We start from the raw sequence: 18,527 nt of genomic DNA, 5'->3' as shown, positions 1-18,527 counted from the left end.
GCTGGACAAGTTGATAAACCTGATTATGGGATACAACACCTGCACTTGCAGAACTCAACCCATTGCAGAACTCCTTTCTGGCTCTTTATCTTCCTATTTTCTTTAGGTCATTCCAGTCAAAGAGGAATGGAAGAAAGATCATTCTAATCTGATTGACAGTATTTCCTCTTTTAATGCCAACTATTACCTGTCCTAGGATTGGCTCTGAAGGAGTCAGTCACATCTACCTATCTGCCACCGACCAAAGACAGGGGTACAACATAGGAAAGGTTGGGTTTATTTCTGCTAAAACAATGAAGTACACACAAAAGAATTATTTGAGTTCTACCACCTAGGCTACCCCCTCAAATAATTTCCAACTGTAAAAGAAACTCCCTCCATGTGTATTTCCAAAGGAGAATGCTATAGCTGTACTAATGATCCGGAAGAGCCTGTTCCTCCCTCCGAGGTGAGTGGGGTGTGGGGCTGGATGGACTGAGCGGTGTAAAGCCCTGGGCTGTTAGGTTTAAGGGTGAGCTGCCGGCAGCCCCGCCGGCCCGCAGCCTGTCCCCAGCGTGTCCCAGTGCTGCCGCTGAGGTAAGCGCCGCCCGGCCGGCTCAGTCCCTGGTGTGTCCCTGCCCTGCTCCGGGGCACGCAGGGCCCGAGCCGCGCTGCCGTGCCGCCGGGGCTGCGCCGGGCGCTGCGGGCGGGCAGTAGGCAGTACCGTGTCTGCCTCGGAGCTGCCGCCGCTGCCGCCCCTCCCCTCCCGGCCCAGCCCCCGCGGGAGGCGGCCGCTCCCTCCTTCCCTCCCTCCCTCCCTTCCTCCTTCCCTCCCTCCCTCCCCCCGTTCCGCCTGGCCTCGCCGCCCGCCGCTCCGGCCCCGCGGGTGGCCATGCGGGCGGCACAGCCGCGCTCCCGGCAGCAGACGCTGGCCCTGCGGCGGCAGCTCATCGGGTGAGTGCGGCGGGGCAGCGGGCGCGGGTCGGCGCTGGGGCAGGGCTGGGCCGGGCGGCGCTGCCGCCTGACGTGGCCGGAGCGGGCCGAGCCCGGGCAGCGCCATCGCCATCGCGCCCGGGCGGGAACCAGCGACAGCGCCGAGCGCCGCATGGCCCGGCTGCGCGGCTGTAATTAACAGTAATTAGCCTTTCTTACGGAGGGGGATTACGAAACTGCACTGTAAAACCCGTATGATACCGAGCGCGCCTGTTTGGAGTCTAAACTGCTTAGAAAGCGTTTCCCGAAAGCCCAGCGGAGGCACGGCTGGGGCTGGAGGCCGTGCTGAGCCAGGCGAGATTCGAGCTCACCAACTATAGCCCGCCTTTCGGGAAATTAATTATATCAAAACCGGATGGAATTGAAAACAAACGTCTGCCCACTTGGACAGAATAAAGTATAAAACTTAGTTCTAAACTTCCCATTAACCGGTGGTGTTTTAACCAACCTAAAAAAGTCTTAATTCTGTAGGCCATCACCAAGAATGGCAGCACTATTCTTTTATTTAACTGTCAGAATAGTTTCATATCATATATATCCAAATCCAAGGCTACTTTTATGTGTTTTATAAATACAAAAGTTGGGCTGAAAGTAAATGCTGAAATTAGACTTATGCCAGTTACACACACCTGAAAAATACCGTTCTGGGTATTAAATCTTTTTCTAACTTCTTTGCCCTGTCCCTGGCAATTAAGACCTAACCTCTGCAGGCACTTTCTTAGCATATTTTGAACAGTGAGGAGAAGCTTACAAAAACCCCAAACTGTTTTGCCAGCTCACACAGAAAGTGTCAAGATTCCTGGTGGGGAGGGATAATGAAGCACTTTCTCACTTTACCATTGTCCTTTGTCATCCATTTGACAATGGCTTTGTATTTATAGTCAAATTATTTCTGTATAAGCCATCTTTCACTAAATGAAGTACAGGGAAAGTTTGGCATTGCCCTTCAGAGTCAAATCTCTGAAACTATGACTTAGGCAGATGTGTTTCAATTTTACTTTTTGTCAATTCATTTAAAAAGCTAAACAAATGCACTCAAGTAAACCCAGCCGTATAAAACCACTCCGTGTTTTAGCTACAGTTAGTGAAAATGCAACAATCACCTGCACCAAACTATCTGGAAAATCAGAACACTGGCAAGAACAGAAGAACACAATAAAAAGAACACAGCAAGCACAATCACAAGGTAAGAGACACCAAAGAACAAAAAGGGCAGAAAGTGTAGACAGTTAAGGAATTGCAGTTAAAATGGGATGAAACCATAGAGGGTAACTCCTGGTGCTGTGGCTAGATCCTAGAGGATTGTCAGGTTTGCAGTGGTTTTTTCCCTGAAAATCTAACAAGGGGCCAAAAGCAGGATGACTGCCAGCAAACAAGGGAAATGTCTTTCCCTTGATTACCTGACTGGACTGAAAATATTACCAGCAAGATAGAATAAACTCACTAAGATTTATTTTACTTTCTGATGCTCGTCATAGCTCTTCTTGCAAGCTGTTTTTTTCTAATGATCCAGTGAAGATCGTGAAGGCAAAGGGCCAGTATATGTATGATGAGGATGGGAGACAATACTTAGACTGCATAAACAACGTCGCTCACGGTAAGTAAAGTCATGTTATTGGATGTTATTTGATGCTGTTTTTCTAAGCAGAACACAGAACTATCAGTACTTTTACTACAGTGGCACTGTGCTGGGGGATGGGGTGTTTAATTGGAAAAGTGGAAGGAAACTTTCTTGAGTCTGTAGTTTAGGGAATTATGGTTGTTTGAATTTGTATGTGTGAATGAATGTGCTTTCCAGACTTGCTTCCTGTTCTGGCTTCATAGAAATGTGTCTAAAATATGCACATTTTTTCCCATGGAAACTCAAGTAAAGCATCTCACTGTAAAACTAACAAATGGCATTTTGGTGTTTTTGTAAAAGTTACTGCTAAGTGTAGTCACAGAACCACTGCTCAGTGTGCTGCTTCAATTGTGTATGATTAAGTAACTGCTTCTTTCTTACAGGATTTGAAATCTAACCTAGTAATTCTTTGATGGTAACGCTTCCCTGCACCTTCCCTAACTTCTAAACTATGTAAATGCCTAAATCAAGCATCAAATCAGACACTATTTGCTTTAGTATATCTATTTCCAGTACTAACTACAAACCTTTAAGTACAGTAGCAGACAACTTCAAACTTTTTAAGGAGCAAAAAAATGTTTTTACAAGGTGTACCATTCAGGCCCCACTGATAACATCTCTGTACTATTAGAGAAATTTAAGTGTTAAGCTGGCATGTAAATGAACACCATGGGTAATAGGAAAAACGCTCAAACCATTCTCCACGTTCTCTTGCAGTTGGGCACTGTCACCCTGATATAGTAAAGGCAGCCCATGAACAGAATCAATTATTAAATACAAATTCTCGCTACCTTCATGACAACTTGGTTGATTATGCAGAGAGACTTTCAAAAACGCTACCTGAGAAATTATGCATCTTCTATTTTTTGAATTCTGGGTAAGTTGGGTACATTACAATTAATGTTGGGGCTTTACTATGTATATACAGACAAGTACACACTTGCGTATTAAAAGCCATTTTCAGTCTGGTGTGGATGACAAGATACTGACAAAAACATGGGTTTGGTTTTGCAAGCTCTCTGCCTGGAAACTAAACTAGTGCTTTATTTAAGAAGGGTTTTATTCTATTTGTAAGACCTTGGACTACAAAACAGTAACGTAAATATTTGCTGTATTAGTTTCTTGTCTGAGTATGTCTTTTGACTTGGGAATTATTCTCAAATGTACCAATGCATTACTTCTGCTGGGGGAGGGGGGGGACATATCCCTAAGCAAGCTCTATCTGGAAGAGAAAAAAGAAAAGCAAAAATTGTTTCTAAAGTAGTTCTGTTCTAGTGAACAGTTCTACCTAGGGAGTGCTGATTACTAAGGAATTTGTGCGTAACATGTATTGAGTTCTGTCTGTTCTCTGCAGACACAAAGAGCAGTTCAAGGGAGGTTAGATTTCAAAAGTCAAAGACATCCACAATGAAGCCATTACTGCATTTTTCCATTGTAGGTCTGAATCCAATGATCTTGCCCTGAGATTGGCACGGCAGTACACAAAACATGAGGATGTTATCGTTTTAGACCAGTGAGTACATTGGCAATTTTGGGGGTACAAGGCTTGGTTTTGGCCCACAGTCAGAGCATTTCTGAAATCCTGCTATGGTAGACAGACTGTAACCAGGAAGCTGAGGGAAGTAATTTTTCCCTCTGTTCAGTATTTGTCAGCCCAGCCCCGAGAGCTGTGGTTGGGCTCTCCTGTACATGACAGCTGTTGACACACTGGAAGGAGGCCAGCAGTGGCCTGTCATGATGGGAAGGGAGCCACAGCACTGAGAGGTACTGGGTTTGTTCAGCTGCAGGAGACAGCCAGACAGATCTCACTCAACAACCATCTCATGGGAAGAAGCAAAAAATATGGCAGCCAGGTGTGAAGATGTATGGTGACACAAAAAAGGACCTCAGACATTGGTTCAAACCTGAGGAATTTGATGAGATGTAGAAAAAAAACCTTTTTTGCCATGAAGGGGGTCAAATACTAGAACAAGATGTCTACAGTCACTGGAAACTCCATTGTTGAAGGATATTCAGAAATAGGCCCTTCCAGTTTTCCTGCAGTCTTGTGATACTGCTCAGGTGTTCCCTGCTGTGATTCCAGTCACTGGTGCAGGCAAACCAGTGACAAGTCCTATCCCTCTGCATCCCTTATATTCAGATACACCAAAAGAAATCCAAATAGTACTGAGCTTATTGTTAGAAATTGCAGAACTGTTCTCATGTAAGTAACACAATTTCCTACCAAGTGATAGCACCTGTCTAGTCTTTACTCTTTGGAATGCTACTACTAAAGAACTCTTGATGCTAAGGAGATTACTGTTTAGTTCTGCCAATTGTTTTTTAAGTGCTTACCATGGACATCTGACATCTTTGATTGACATAAGCCCATATAAATTCAGAAATCTAGGAGGACAAAAGGAGTGGGTCCATGTGGTATGTACATCAGCCTATACCTATCAATTATTTGTCAATTTAATTAAGTTGTTTTTATGATGTACTGAATATAGGATACTCTTCCTTTGCATAGGCTCCTGTTCCAGACACATACAGAGGACTTTATAGAGAAGACCATGAGGATTCAGTAACAGCCTATGCTGATGAAGTGAAAAATATTATTGAACATGCACATAAGAGAGGCAGAAAGGTAAAAAGTTATTTCATTAACTGTTTGTCTTAGAAATGAATGTGCCTGACTGTCAGTGCAATTCAGTTACTAAGCTAAGTGGTATGGACTTGTCAGAAATAAAGGATCACATTAATAATGCAAAAACCATGTAGGGAAAAAGAGTTTGCTCCAAAATTTTCTGTATTGTGTTCAAACATTGTATGCTGTGTTTCAGATTGCTGCATTTTTTGTTGAATCTCTACCAAGTGTGGGTGGTCAAATCATTCCCCCAGCAGGCTATTTTCAGAAGGTTGCAGAGTAAGTGGTCATTCATTATATTTTTTAACATATTTGGTAAATAGATACATTTCTCTGCCTGCTGTAGCATGGAGCTTGATAAGCAGGAAATCACCCAAGCCTTCATGTTAGAATGTGATCTTTGTATATGGCTAAGACCTGCTTATTAACACTTGGTATAGAACATAGGCCTGTACACAGTTGTTTCCTCAAAGTTTGCAAAGTAACACTTTCTGCATGTTCTTAATGGTAACTGCTATCTTCTCTTTCCTTTTAAGAGACAATAAATTCTGTTATGTTGCAGGCATGTGCACAAGGCAGGAGGTGTATTTATTGCTGATGAAATTCAAGTTGGCTTTGGCAGGGTTGGCAAGCACTTTTGGGCATTCCAGCTTCAGGGAGAAGATTTTATACCTGATATTGTCACAATGGGAAAACCAATAGGAAATGGGCACCCACTTGCTTGTGTAGCAGCAACAAAAGAAATTGCAGAAGCATTTGCGGCCACAGGAGTAGAATATTTTAATACAGTAAGTAAACAGTTGCCCACCTCTGTAAAGGAATCTAAGGATTAAAATTAGATAATCACGTTGTGGGTTTAGTTTCTAGTCTGTGACTATTTATTTGCCTCATCTGATAAAAGTGATAATATGCTCCTTGTACCACTGAGGCTATACTTTCACTGACATGATTACATCTTTTTTCCCTTTCCATGGCTCTGTGTGTTCCTGAGTTCAGTTTGGTGGGAACCCTGTTTCATGTGCCATTGGATTAGCTGTGTTAGATGTGATTGAGAAGGAACACCTTCAGGCTCATGCCACAGAGGTAGGCAACTTCTTGATGAAGCTACTCAAGGAACAGCAAATCAAGCATCCCATCATTGGTGATGTCAGGTATCAGTGCCTTGTTTACATTTTTTAGCTGCTTTCTGTTTGGTTCAGTCAGTCAAACTACTCAATCCAACAGATGCTGTTTTGAGAAATTCATTAAGTTTTGTGTTTTCAGCAAAAATAAATAACCTACTATACATTAAATTAAAACAAACTTGAGCTTATTAGGAGTCTCATATACTTCACCATTCTGGGCCAGTACTGTTTTATCAATTTATTAGGTGCTAAAGGAACTCACTTTCCTGTTTGAACTGAAAGTTCAAATGTGCAAGGTAAAGAAGTGATGAGCTAGATGGAAAACATGCTTACATCCTGTCCTGCACAGCCACTGTGAGCAGACTTCTGTCTGTCCTGTATTACTGTATTTCTTCAAAACAGCTAAACCTTTTTGAGTCATAGCCAAACATCAGGTAATTCTCATGCAGTTAAGGTCTGGTCTTACAGGAACCTCCGTTTTTTAGTTCACTTTTAGTTCCTTTCTCTGACACAGACTTACTGGTTTATTTCTTTTACAGGGGTTGTGGCTTATTCATTGGAGTGGACTTAATCAAGGACCAAGCAGAAAGGACTCCAGCCACAGCAGAAGCAGAGTGTTTAATAACCAGGTACATGGGACAGTCGTGGAGCTCCTCAGTGTGGGAGGCAAAGATGCAATTCCAGCCTACCCTTGCCACTGAGAAATTGTTAAAATACAACCAACTGGCCACAACTGAAACCAGTCAGTGTAGAAAGGCACTGTGTGACAACCTGCAGCCTGGTGCTTGCAAGTTTTTCTGAACTGCCTGCGGATGTAAACAATTCCTTGTTATTGCTCTTTCCAGACTTAAAGAAAAATATATTCTACTGAGTACAGATGGACCAGGAAGAAATGTGCTGAAATTCAAGCCCCCAATGTGCTTCAATATGGAAGATGCAAAATTTGTTGTGGAGACCATTGACAAGATACTAACAGGTAAAAAATGATCAAACCCTTTAAAAATAGAGGATGGTTTCTGAACTGCCTCAAAGGCAATGCTGAGCTACTGAGCCTGTTTTTCAGAAGTGCTAAAATGGAGCCAAGATGGTAAATGCTGAGCACACAGCCTTCCCTTTGAAATGATGCTCTTCTGAAGTTCTCTAACAAAACTACTTCCTCTACAGATGCATATGCCTTTTAAAATTGCTTTGCTCTGGCTGGGGTTGGAGTGTTTAGTTTATCTGAACAAGCACAACTTGTAAAAGCTGTTCACATATTCCTGAAAGCCATAATCTATGTGCTTTTGCCACCTAGCTTTTTATACAACTTCTACACACTTAGCGTTAAGAAAGTTAGAGTAAAAAACATCTCAAAGTTGTGACTTTGCTAAATTGTTTCTTATTCTCTCTCCAGATATGGAAAAAGAATGTCTGAACCAACAGAAAACATCTATTTGTTCTACCTGAGCAGGTATTTTACCGATAGTCACCCAGTACTATTTAAAAGCCAAGGTTCCTAAATATAACTTCACAAGCACTATGAGAATAAAGCTTCTTCAGAGATGCTTTTACTCAGTTTGCAGGAATTTCTGGGAGCCTCCAAGCATGGACCACACTTGTGTACATCATCTAACATTCACAACTACCTTCGATTAGTCTGACACTCCCAGCAACACTGTGTGTATCACTTGTTTGTAAGCAAGGGCCAACATGTCCCAGACATGACTCCTCTTGAATATGCAAATGACTGCACATCAACACAAACACAGAGCTTTTCTGCTTGCTGCACAGTGCCTTAAGGCTCCAGCCAGAAGCTGGTCTAACTGCATAACCACTTCTCAGCAGATCTCCCCTTAAGTGTAATTTCAGGTTCACAGCACGTGTCTTATCCTATCCTAGACTCAGGAGTTTATGGGTATCAGAGTAAGACTGGTCCTGTTAAGTCTTCAAAGCCTTGTCATGTCTTTAGCTGTTGAGGTCTCTCCATAGGTTGCTGAGAAGATCTAGCTGTAACTCAGTTTGCTGCACACTTATGTGCAGTGTACACTTACATAACATCCTTGGGTACACTTAGTACTTCTTCAGACTACTCTGACTAAAAGACAGCCACATGTTTACTAGAACTCTGGATAGCTGGGCAGGAATACACCTCATGTGATCATTGTGAGCAGTGTAATCATTGGTGACCTTAGTGAGGTTCACAGTGCTATGGCCCTGAGCTAAGGAGAAATGGGTTTTTAGTTCAGTGTAATATTAGTATAGCAGGCACAAGAAAAATGTGTTAATATTTTATTTAGCAAGTTAATGGAAAGACATACAGCTGTTTATACTACTTATTCTTAGGAACAGAAAGATTACTTAACAGTGCCAGTGCAACTTAGAGGCCTAATGACTTAATGTGCTTGTCTGTAATCTAAACTAAGCAAGAAAAATGCCTTTATTTTCTACAGGAAACCAAGAATGCAAAAAGCCTCTTACTAAGTACAGTACTAGTAAGACACTTACATATAATGTAAGCGAAAATGAGGCAATGAAGTAGATTTCTTTTAATGATACTTTTACAAAAAAACCGTAACATTATTTTCTTTCCATAGGTTTCAAACAATGTTCAAGATCTACTACTAAGAAACATTATTCTACTATAATAATGCACATTTAATCTTCATCCTAACATGTCTTAGACCAGATACATCACCTTTGATTTTTTTTTGTTTTCATTTATCTTGTTTTTAGTAAAAGCTTTAGGAGAAATAAATTTTACAAGAGCTTGTTTTAACTCTGGCAGTGTGGAATTGGCTTTTATTTAAAACAGCATATCTAAAACTGATTATAAAGGAGGATCTTTCTAGTGGCCACTACAAACTACATTTTCTAAATTTATGCACTTTCAGGTTGTGACTTTTTCAAATTAGGATGAGCCAATGGGTGTTCTGATTTTTAAAGTCTTCAGCTACCTATGCAAACACCATTCCAGGTGCCAGTACACCCAGTCTTTCCCAGGCTCCTCTGACTAGTTTCAGCAGCCAGTGTCAGAACAAGGTCCCTAAGTAGCACTGTATTCAACAAACACTCTCAGCCACCAGGTTAAGTCAAAAACTTCAGTTCCAAATTCCTAACATCAAACGCATCAGGGACAGACAGCTGAAGGCCATGGCTCCCAAACCACTTCTTACTAACACAATCTGTCCTCAAGAAATATCCAAGTAGGATTAGTAAATTAAGAGTAGATTACAGCCATAAGCAACAAACTTGTGTACAAGCCTTTACTTTCACCAGGCAGTTCTTTGTGTCACAAACTTCTCATGCAAAGAAGAAAAGGAAAAGCCAGCTCTGCATTCAAGTACCAGTATCCTCAGTTTCTGCCAAAGGCCACATCACCTGTCAAGGAAGCATTACCTGAGCACCTACTTACAAAAACCACAATAACACCAGCTGACAAACTCTTGCTAGGACACTACTAGCCGGAAGGACTGCAGCACAACGGTCCTGGTACCATGCAATTTTCCTACTGGAGGGCCAAGTGTTTGCTAGAAAAATATTCTGCTACCCCTTATTTCACAGAAACACCAGTGAAAGTATTTAAATTTTAAATCTTGAGACAGTAATACTTTTAAGTACTGTACTCACTTCAGTGATCTGCTGGTTTTTTATTTGCAAGTTGGGCTGGAGTTTACATGGTCCAGCTGTAAAATTGTCAACTATAAGATTTAAAATTTCATTGTTTAATACCCAAGATTTCCACTTAACATCAGAAGAGTCTTACAGGCTTCTAAATTTACAAGCAAGTTTTTCTTTTCAAGGACAGCCAGCAGGGAGCAGCAGATTGTAGTCCATGCAGATACAGCTGCATCCCTTGTTAAAAAAAAATAGGAAAGGTCACTAGTAACATATGTTTGTTTCTTGTCTTAGTTACTTGGTTTGATTCCACTTCTCAGTGGTTACTTAAAGAGAAATTGTTACAAGAAAAAAAAAATGCCGCATTTTAGCTTTAAAAGCAAATTAAAAATCAAATTGATCACTGCAACAAAGATTAGTTTACTTTGTGCAGTAGAGCTTGCTACTTATATTCTGCAACAAGACAGGCAAATCACATGACAGTTATTGCCTTAAAATAGCAGTAAACTAACAGTAAAGTCAAAAAAGGAGTGTATTTCTAGCTGGTCACTCATCTCTAGAGAAAGAGATGTTTTTTCCACTCACTGTAGTGGAAGTTCTTATAGCCTTTTCTGTTATACAAAAAGGCTGCCAAAATTCAGACTTTGCATTGGTAATTTCATGTCTGTCCAACCTGCCTTTCAAGGCAGATATTAACAACTTGCAGACAAGTCACAGACTCAAGACAGTGAAATATGAAGGAAGTGCAGCCCAGCTTCTTGCACACCTCTTGGCTCCCTCCTGCAATGCTGTCTAGACTCCCAAGCCCTACCTGAAACCTACAGCTCTGGCTCCTCCTAGCAGAGCCCAATGCAGACACTACAGTTACTCTGAGCCTCTGTGCTTGCCTAGGGCATGAGCCACCAGCTCACCAGCACAGCCCCACCACAGCTGGGGCTTCTCCCCTGAGCTCTCCTGCACAACCTCCAGGCAGAAGTAACAGCAGGTTTGAGCTGCCACTTCACTGCAAGTGAGCACAACCACCAACATAGCCTTCTAGTTTTAAGGTTAAAAACATTAAAGCACAACTCCTCATCTATCAAGGTACTGCCATGAACTAAATTCTGGGAAAAGGATCCTGGTGTTTTACTAACACATGGGCTGAAGAATGGCACAAGACACTAGATTACGCCTTTTTTATTTCAAAAGCTAGGATAGCTTCAATATCCATGTCATGGTGAATCAGAACACATGTAAAATACCTTACAATACATTAGATTCCAAAAAGGTACCAAAAAGTACAGTAAAATTAACACTTCCATTACAGGAAATGTATGACACAAAAACAATACAAAATAAAAAGGTGGAAAGTGACACTGGTTCCCTAAGATGCATCTCATTCTGTACAACTGGAGTAATGCAGAGTCCATAGTTAACTCCAAGAGGCAGTCCCTAGATGCAGAGCTGCAGCTTTAAGCAGACCCTCAAAATCAGTTTCAGTTTAACCTATTAATAAAATCATTAATTAATATCTTCAGCAATGCTGAAATTTACACACCACACTGTCTAGACAACTAGTTATCGGTAAGTATTAAACATGTAAAACATTTCCAGGGAGCTCTTCCAAGTAAGATGCACATTTAACAGGCCATAGAAATTTATTGTAAAGTTAAATTTGGTACAGAACTGAAGTATCCATCTACAGCATTGTATACAAAACCTATGCAGTCATTTTCCAAAAGAGACCATGCCACTGCATACCTGAATAAGTTTGATCAATATGGCTTGTAGTTATTCTGATGACCACCACGTCTTGGTGTCTTCCCATAATTTGCACTGCCTTGACCTATGAACAAGAGAACAAATGCATTAAACTGCTAATTAGTTACGCTTGCTTATACCCAATACAGTTCTCTTTACTTACTGTAATCATAGCCTGGTCCATATCCATAATACCCATATCCTGAATAATCATAGCCTCCATAGCCACCATAACCTTGCTGATAGCCGTATCCTTGATTCCCATAACCCTGGTTCCAGTAATTGCCATAACCTTGATTCCAATTTTGACTTTGAGCTATAGAAGGGAAAACCATCCACAAAATCCCATTTTAGTACACACAACTTATTTAGAATGTGTCCATACTAAAGTAGTGTGTGTGGTACTTACCGCCGCCTCTTCCACCTCTGCCTCTTCCTCCATAGCTACCTCTTCCTCCACCACTACTGAACTGTTGTTGCTGGTACACTTCTTTTGGCTGTGCTACTTTAATCTCACACTGCAAATAGAAAACAAGGAAGAGTATGTAAAGTGTCACAGAGCAGCACTGCGCAACCCGAGCACCTGGAAAAGCCAGAGGTTCCTCTGGAGGCAAACGAGGTGTACGTGCTGTGCTGCTGTCAGGTGAGCAGCACTAGTGCATATCCAGGGGTATTGATTTATTGTGCCACCTGGGCAAAGGTAAGTCACTGCCAGCCTTTCCAAGAGGCCTCTGCTTTCACAGCATTTTATCTTGCCTGTTCCCTACCATCAGTTTCCCCATGGAGGAGGTGCTGAGGCCAGCTCTCCTGCAGGAGCCACAAGGCTGCCCTCTCACCTGGCATAACCTCCAGGACAAGGCTGTTGCTATCAGACTGCTTCACCCAACCTGCACTGAATGAAAAAGGAAATGCACCAGAACAAGTTTTCCTGGCAACCACTGCAAACCCCGCACACTGTGCACATAGCTGAACTGTACCATACCCCTACCAACACCTGAAATCATCATTTGTAAAATACTAACAGGTAAAACCAACCAGAACTGGCATTTCCAAGACAGGTTCCCAGGCTGCAGTTCAAGCTGTCAGCCAGCTGCCTGGTTCCTGGATCTGTGCACAGTCCAAGATTAAAGCTACTGCTGCTGCAAAAGGAACACCACCACCTGAGCAAGTCTGGCTTGGAGTTCTTCACCACAGGACCTTTAAATTAATCTGCTCTTTATTAACTATGGCTACAAAACAAAACCACAGTTTTGAGATACAGAAATTTCTCAGCTCCCTTGGCATGTAGGCATTCATCTCTCCTGAAAACACTTCAATGCTAACCAGTGACCTTCCCAGTGCATTAGGTCTGCCAAAATTTATTCTGTACTGTGTCAAGACCAGTCTTAAACCAAATGGAATTGAAGTCAATGTCAGACTACATGACGCAATGTAATAAGGCTCTGAAGTTATGTGGACAGTCAGCACTGGCCCAAGAGCAAGGCAACAGGGACAGCTCCAGCCAGTACACATCATTTACCTTCAGTCCTCTCCTCATTTGTTGATACATCAGCCTCTCTCCACTAGCTATTCCCTCAGATGAACAGTCAGTTGGTCAGAGCATCTCACACCACTCTTAAGAACCAGCTAACCAGGTACAAGCTGCCATAAGTTCACATTCACTCTCTGGATCCTTGTAGTGGGTTTACTACCCACATGACATAGTTTTGGCAGCAGGGGGGCTGCAGGAAGGCACTTCATAGAGAAGAAAGCAGAAACTGCCCCCCAGCAGACAGAGCCAGTTTCAGCCAGATGCTTACAAAGTTAAGTGTCTGCAAGGCTTGCATTTATACAACTGCCCTATGATTAAAATAGGGATCTACCTGTGGAATGGCTTACACTACTACACTGATACGTAAGCTGATTTCTCCACATATGTTTAATGAATACAGTTAGATACTTTACATACAAAATGCCCTAAAACTCACCAATTATTAACCACAAAGGCAAGGAAAAGAGCCTTGACACAAGAGGTCTACAAAAACCTTTTTAGGGTCTAGATGCAGAGGTATTGTGCTTAGAAAGAGATGTAAGTCAGAGTTTCTACCTTGCTTCCACTGACGTTGTGGAATTTCTTCTCCAAAACCTTCTTCACTGGATCCTCTTCCTTGAAAGTGATGAACACAAAACCCCTCCTTTTGTTGGTCTTTGGATCCATAGGCAGTTCAATTGCTTCAATCTGAAGACATGAAATACTATTTTCAGACTCATTTTAGATGAACAGTTAAACGCACAGAGACAGTAAAACTGTTTTCTCTCTCTGCATATTATGCAACACCAAGTTGCAAGCCTTTCCATGCTAACACTGACTTTCAGATCAGAGACTTCCATTTTACAACTCTTCAAACCAATTTTAACATCAGTTAAAATGCTTTAAAGGGTATCTAACTAGAAATGGAAGCACCTAGTGCAGTAAGTGCACCTTTGCTCTCAAAATGGGAAACATGCTTGATACATCTGAAGTTAACTTACTTTGAAACTTGCAAGTTATTAGTAAATTCAGCAGCAACTGGAGACTATACTTTCAGAGCTTACTAAGATAACATTACACACCTCTCCAAACTCTCCAAAGTATTCCCTGATTTTCTCTTCTGTGGCTTCTGGGTTTAGTCCACCAACAAATATTTTCTTCACTGGATCCTTTTTCATTGCCATGGCTTTCTTGGGATCAATTAGTCGTCCATCTAGTCTGTGTTCTTTCTGTTCCAGAACCTGAAAGACAGTTTGGTATGATTAACTCAAACTGCAAAGTTTCCCCTAGAAGTTAAGGATCTAAAATACGAAGCTTAAATTCACCTTTTCAACACTCCCAGGTTCTTTGAAGAGAATAAATCCAAAGCCTCTGGATCTTCCTGTGTTAGGGTCCATCTTTATCGTACAGTCGGTTACCTCACCAAATTTGGTGAAGTAATCTTTCAAGTCTTTTTTGCTTGTATCCCAGCTGAGGCCACCAACAAACATCTTCCTGAAATTTCAAGGAGATAAAAGCTATTTAAATTCAGGAAGCACTGCAGAAAAGCAGATGCAGTAAGATGCTCAGTGGTACACACCTCAGCAGTATTGTCAGAACAGGACCAACTGTTCAGAGCTCAACGCTTGCATCTTGTTAAAAGCTGCTGATACTACAGGAGTGCACAAGGGTGGGTTTCTCTCCCCCCCCCCTTTTTGAGAGAATGCCACAATGCACCCCGACATTTATTAGGGGATATAAGAAATAATAAGAATTGCTTAAAATATTCCTTGCCAGTAACTTATGTTCTTACAAAAGTATTCTGTATTTTGCAACAAAGCAGTGTTGATTATCAAATGCTGCCAACTCAGTTTTTGCAAAGAACCTAGCATCATTCCTACTCCTCTGAAAGCATTCAGCAAAGAAAAAGCATCAAAAGCAAAGTATTTGAGCTTTCTTAGGTTTCAGTTAAATGGCTGTGAAAATTTTAGTCCAGGTATCTGTGACCTCCAATAACAGTCACATACAACAGATGGGACTTTGGACCTGCCTTAACTACTCTGTTGTGCACTTCTTCCTGCTTAGTTACTGACTCTAGTTCTAGCTTCGCCAGTACTACAGGAGTCGCGCCATTCTTAGTCTTCAATTTCAAGTAGGTGGATACAGTTCTTCCCTGCCCACTTTCCCATACAAAATATCCTCTGAAGGAGGATATCTATCTCAAAGTCCTAAATTCAAGAAACAATACAGAAGTGAAGCTAACAAACAAAACAGTGGTATCAGGCAATAAGGCATTTTTCAAATGCTTCCCTTCAAATGAAAACATTAATAACATGGCTGTATTCTCTATTTTCAGAGTTTCCAAGGTAACAAACTAAGCTTTTAAAAGCATCCAAGCCTTTTTATCTAACTATAGACTGAAACAGTTTAAGTTGTCATTATTCTGTTTGGAGGCAACCTAGATTGACACTAGAAGCTAGCAGCCCTTCAGAAACTGAACTATGCTTAAATAAAATTGGCTTTTGGTGTTTATGTGTAACTTTGATTTGCTAGAATTGGCATCTGTTTATGTTCAAAATGTAACAAGGGGGGGAACCTTATGGTGTTTTTGCCCTTTTCTCTTAACTGGATGAAACCATATCCTTTGTCGGCTGAACTCGAGTTTTTTCAGCAGACCAAGCTGTGCACTCCTAACTGATGAGTGCAGCAGGAAGCACAAAGCCCAAGTAAAGCGTGTGCTTCCTGCAGCCATTACAGCAGAGCCTCAGACAACCAGCCTTACCAATTTTACTAAGTCTTTCAAGGCCACGGGAAATAAAGGGGTTTGGTGGATTCTCTCCCATCCCAACAGCTGACTGTGGCTGCTACAACCTGTACAGACTGACAATGGCTTTCCACAGCACACCCTGTCACCACTGACCACACTTACAGAATGATCAAGAGAAGCTCCGTGGTTGGGGATGACAGGAATTTGTCTGGAGGAAGCTTTGGCTGCTTTAGGGCGTCAGGTTGGGGTTGTGGCATTGCCACATGCTAAACTCTTACCACAGCAGTGTTTATTACACTTTGCAATCTGCAGTGCTTTGTTTTGTAACTGGAAAAGCTGATATCTAATTTAAGTAACACAATATAGAACCTTGGAAACTAAAACAAAAATCCCAGTATTTGGCTTTGCCTTCAGAGGCCACACAAACTGGACAACTGCACCCTTAACATGTAGTCTTTTCTTCCCCTCCTGAGTGTTTATTAGTGGAGCAAAATTGAAGCTTATTTCAGCTCCTAACAAAACACTGTAAAGTCAGTGCCTTGGACAGCTCTCATTTGAGCACAGCACTGTATTTTTCACATAGGTCAATCACCCTGAATAACTGCTTTTCTTACAAGTTTCATGCCATATCAATTTGGGACTGGAGTTTGTCACCTGCCCATGAAAAGAAAAGACTATCACCCTTTTTTCAGCACAGAATAGTAGAAACAGTAAAAAAAAAAAGCACAGCTAAAAGCCCTGGCTCTCCATCCTTCTAGTGTCTGCAAAAGGTACATCCGGCCCCAGTCTGTGGGAAGCTTGTGCAAGTGTTATTCGTTCCTTTATAGTCAAAATCTATTTCACTGGCTTCAGCTCTCTGTTTAACCTGAGGGATCTGACCCTCCGGTTCAGAGCTCAGCAATAACAAAGGGAGTTCCAATTAAATACATGGGGTAGCCTGCATAACAAAGACCTGCTCGAGAAATAGGTAGGTAATGTTCATGTCAAATTCGTGTATTTATGAACAGTCCATCTATCGTAAGAAAGAAATTCCTCTTGTGTACACAAGGATTCTGCTGCCAAAGCACAGAGAAACTACACTGACTCCTCCAGAAATCCCTTACAAGACATAAGGCATTTTCTGACAATGCTGCAAAGTAGCACACCAAAATCGCTCTTACCGACTTAAACACACCATGCATCGTCTCAATCGTGCTGATTTTCCCCTTAGTTCCTTTAAAAATTACTCATCTTACCTCTACTGCCTTCTAAGGCCGCGATTATTTTTTTATGTGCTTTGCACAAAACACATTCGCATCTACATCGACGCCGGTGGCGATGGGCCATGCGATCCCTAGAAAGTTTCAACCAGCCCCCCTCCCCCAACAGAAAGCAACTCCTTCCATCCGCCCCTTTCGCTAAAGAGGAAAAGGATGAAGAAAACGCGGGAGAGGTAAATCCCCTTCCATTTTACAGCGTGAGACGGCAACAGCCCCGCTCGGCGCCCCTCCCCCAGCCGCCACATGGCGCCAACAAAAGGCAGCGCCAGAACAAAGGAAGCGCTGGTGCTGCAGGGCCCCGGCTCGGCGGGGCCGCTCCCGCCGCTCTCCCCGCCGGGCCGAGCGGGGCCGGGGGCGCTGCCGCCGCCGCAGGGCCGCGCCGGGCCCGGCGCTCCGCACATGGCGCCCGCGCTTACCCCGCGTCCTCCTCATTCTTGCTGGCGTTGATCTGGTCGCCCTCGGCCCCATTCTGACTGGCGGCCGTGCCCGCTGTTCCCGCCGCCGGGCCAGCTCCCGCCGCCGCTGCCGCCGCCGCTCCCGCTGCTCCTGCCGCTCCCGCCGCCGCCGGAGCCCCGCCGCTCTCGGCCTGCTGCTCCCCGGCGCTCTCGGCCGCTTCGTGCCCGTTCTGGGTGGCGCCGGCCGCCAGCTGCTGCTCCGTTTCCGACATGGTGCCCCGTCCGCAGAGGGAGAGGGACGAGAGGCGCCTGCGAGAGACGAGCGCGGGTCAGCGCGGCGGCTCCTCCCCGGCCGGGCCGGTCTGATCCGGTCCGCTCACACCCCTCCCCCTTCCCGCCGCCGCCATCCCGCTCGTACTCACTTTAAAATCCGCTCCCAATAAAACCCGGGCCGACCGGAGTCTAAGTAAAACCGCCCCGGCGCTGGTGCTGGAGCCGATCCCGCTCCCCGCGGCTGCTCCGCACCGGCCGCGCCGCCACCGCCGCCTCCCCCTCAGACACGTACGCGGGCCCGCGCCCGCGACGCGTGGCGCCTTTATACCGCCGGAGCCTGCGCCACACCGCAACAAGGCGCGTTCTGGCTGGTCGTCGCCGCCTGTCACTCAGCGGGTTCCGCTCTCGCTGTTGGCTGCCCTGCCGGGGCGGGCGGGGCCGCGCGGGGAGAGGCGGCCGAGGCGGGACCGGGAGCCGCCGCCGGGCCGGGATAGCCTCGGGCGGGATCGGGATCGGGATCGGGATCGGGATCGGGATCGGGATCGGGGCTGCGCTCCCAGCACGGCCCGTGGCTCGGCCCGGCGGACCCGGCCCCGCGAATTCCGCACGGGAAGGTCCGTGTGGGGCTGGAGCGCTCTATTTACTTACAGTGCCGCCCTGGTTCAGC

The 18,527-nt window shown here is 43.9% G+C and overlaps 2 protein-coding genes across 14 annotated transcripts in view; one reads left to right on the top strand and one right to left on the bottom strand.

Moving 5' to 3' along the window:
* The window catches only part of PHYKPL (5-phosphohydroxy-L-lysine phospho-lyase), a 13,645-nt gene extending 4,547 nt beyond the window's left edge, over positions 1 to 9,098 (top strand). Inside the window, exons 2-15 of one of the 7 annotated variants that reach the window (XM_085073612.1) lie at positions 197 to 448; positions 2,048 to 2,158; positions 2,451 to 2,569; positions 3,311 to 3,470; positions 4,032 to 4,106; positions 4,921 to 5,008; positions 5,103 to 5,219; positions 5,416 to 5,498; positions 5,782 to 6,007; positions 6,216 to 6,370; positions 6,883 to 6,972; positions 7,189 to 7,319; positions 7,737 to 7,793; positions 8,917 to 9,098. In XM_085073612.1, coding sequence (XP_084929738.1) covers positions 2,515 to 2,569; positions 3,311 to 3,470; positions 4,032 to 4,106; positions 4,921 to 5,008; positions 5,103 to 5,219; positions 5,416 to 5,498; positions 5,782 to 6,007; positions 6,216 to 6,370; positions 6,883 to 6,972; positions 7,189 to 7,319; positions 7,737 to 7,789 — 1,233 coding nt within the window. In that variant the 5' untranslated portion in view covers positions 197 to 448; positions 2,048 to 2,158; positions 2,451 to 2,514 and the 3' untranslated portion in view covers positions 7,790 to 7,793; positions 8,917 to 9,098. Of the gene's footprint in view, positions 1 to 196; positions 449 to 800; positions 934 to 2,047; positions 2,570 to 3,310; positions 3,471 to 4,031; positions 4,107 to 4,920; positions 5,009 to 5,102; positions 5,220 to 5,415; positions 5,499 to 5,781; positions 6,008 to 6,215; positions 6,371 to 6,882; positions 6,973 to 7,188; positions 7,320 to 7,736; positions 7,794 to 8,916 lie in introns of those variants that run through there. The other 6 variants (XM_085073614.1, XM_085073610.1, XM_085073611.1 and 3 more) reach the window with 6 other exon arrangements.
* Positions 1 to 18,527, bottom strand: part of HNRNPAB (heterogeneous nuclear ribonucleoprotein A/B) — a 25,163-nt gene extending 6,636 nt beyond the window's left edge. The window contains exons 1-9 of one of the 7 annotated variants that reach the window (XM_085073620.1): positions 18,010 to 18,171; positions 17,609 to 17,896; positions 14,513 to 14,681; positions 14,270 to 14,428; positions 13,764 to 13,895; positions 12,087 to 12,195; positions 11,841 to 11,993; positions 11,678 to 11,762; positions 8,599 to 9,700 (exon numbers count right to left, since the gene is read on the bottom strand). In XM_085073620.1, coding sequence (XP_084929746.1) covers positions 11,692 to 11,762; positions 11,841 to 11,993; positions 12,087 to 12,195; positions 13,764 to 13,895; positions 14,270 to 14,428; positions 14,513 to 14,681; positions 17,609 to 17,859 — 1,044 coding nt within the window. In that variant the 5' untranslated portion in view covers positions 17,860 to 17,896; positions 18,010 to 18,171 and the 3' untranslated portion in view covers positions 8,599 to 9,700; positions 11,678 to 11,691. Of the gene's footprint in view, positions 1 to 8,598; positions 9,701 to 11,097; positions 11,423 to 11,677; positions 11,763 to 11,840; positions 11,994 to 12,086; positions 12,196 to 13,763; positions 13,896 to 14,269; positions 14,429 to 14,512; positions 14,682 to 17,608; positions 17,897 to 18,009; positions 18,172 to 18,508 lie in introns of those variants that run through there. The other 6 variants (XM_085073619.1, XM_085073621.1, XM_085073618.1 and 3 more) reach the window with 6 other exon arrangements.

The sequence above is a fragment of the Lichenostomus cassidix genome, chromosome 13 (assembly GCF_008360975.1).
Source record: "Lichenostomus cassidix isolate B80296 chromosome 13, HeHo_3.0, whole genome shotgun sequence".
NCBI classification, from domain to species: domain Eukaryota; kingdom Metazoa; phylum Chordata; class Aves; order Passeriformes; family Meliphagidae; genus Lichenostomus; species Lichenostomus cassidix.
This window is presented reverse-complemented; position numbering and strand designations above follow the sequence as displayed.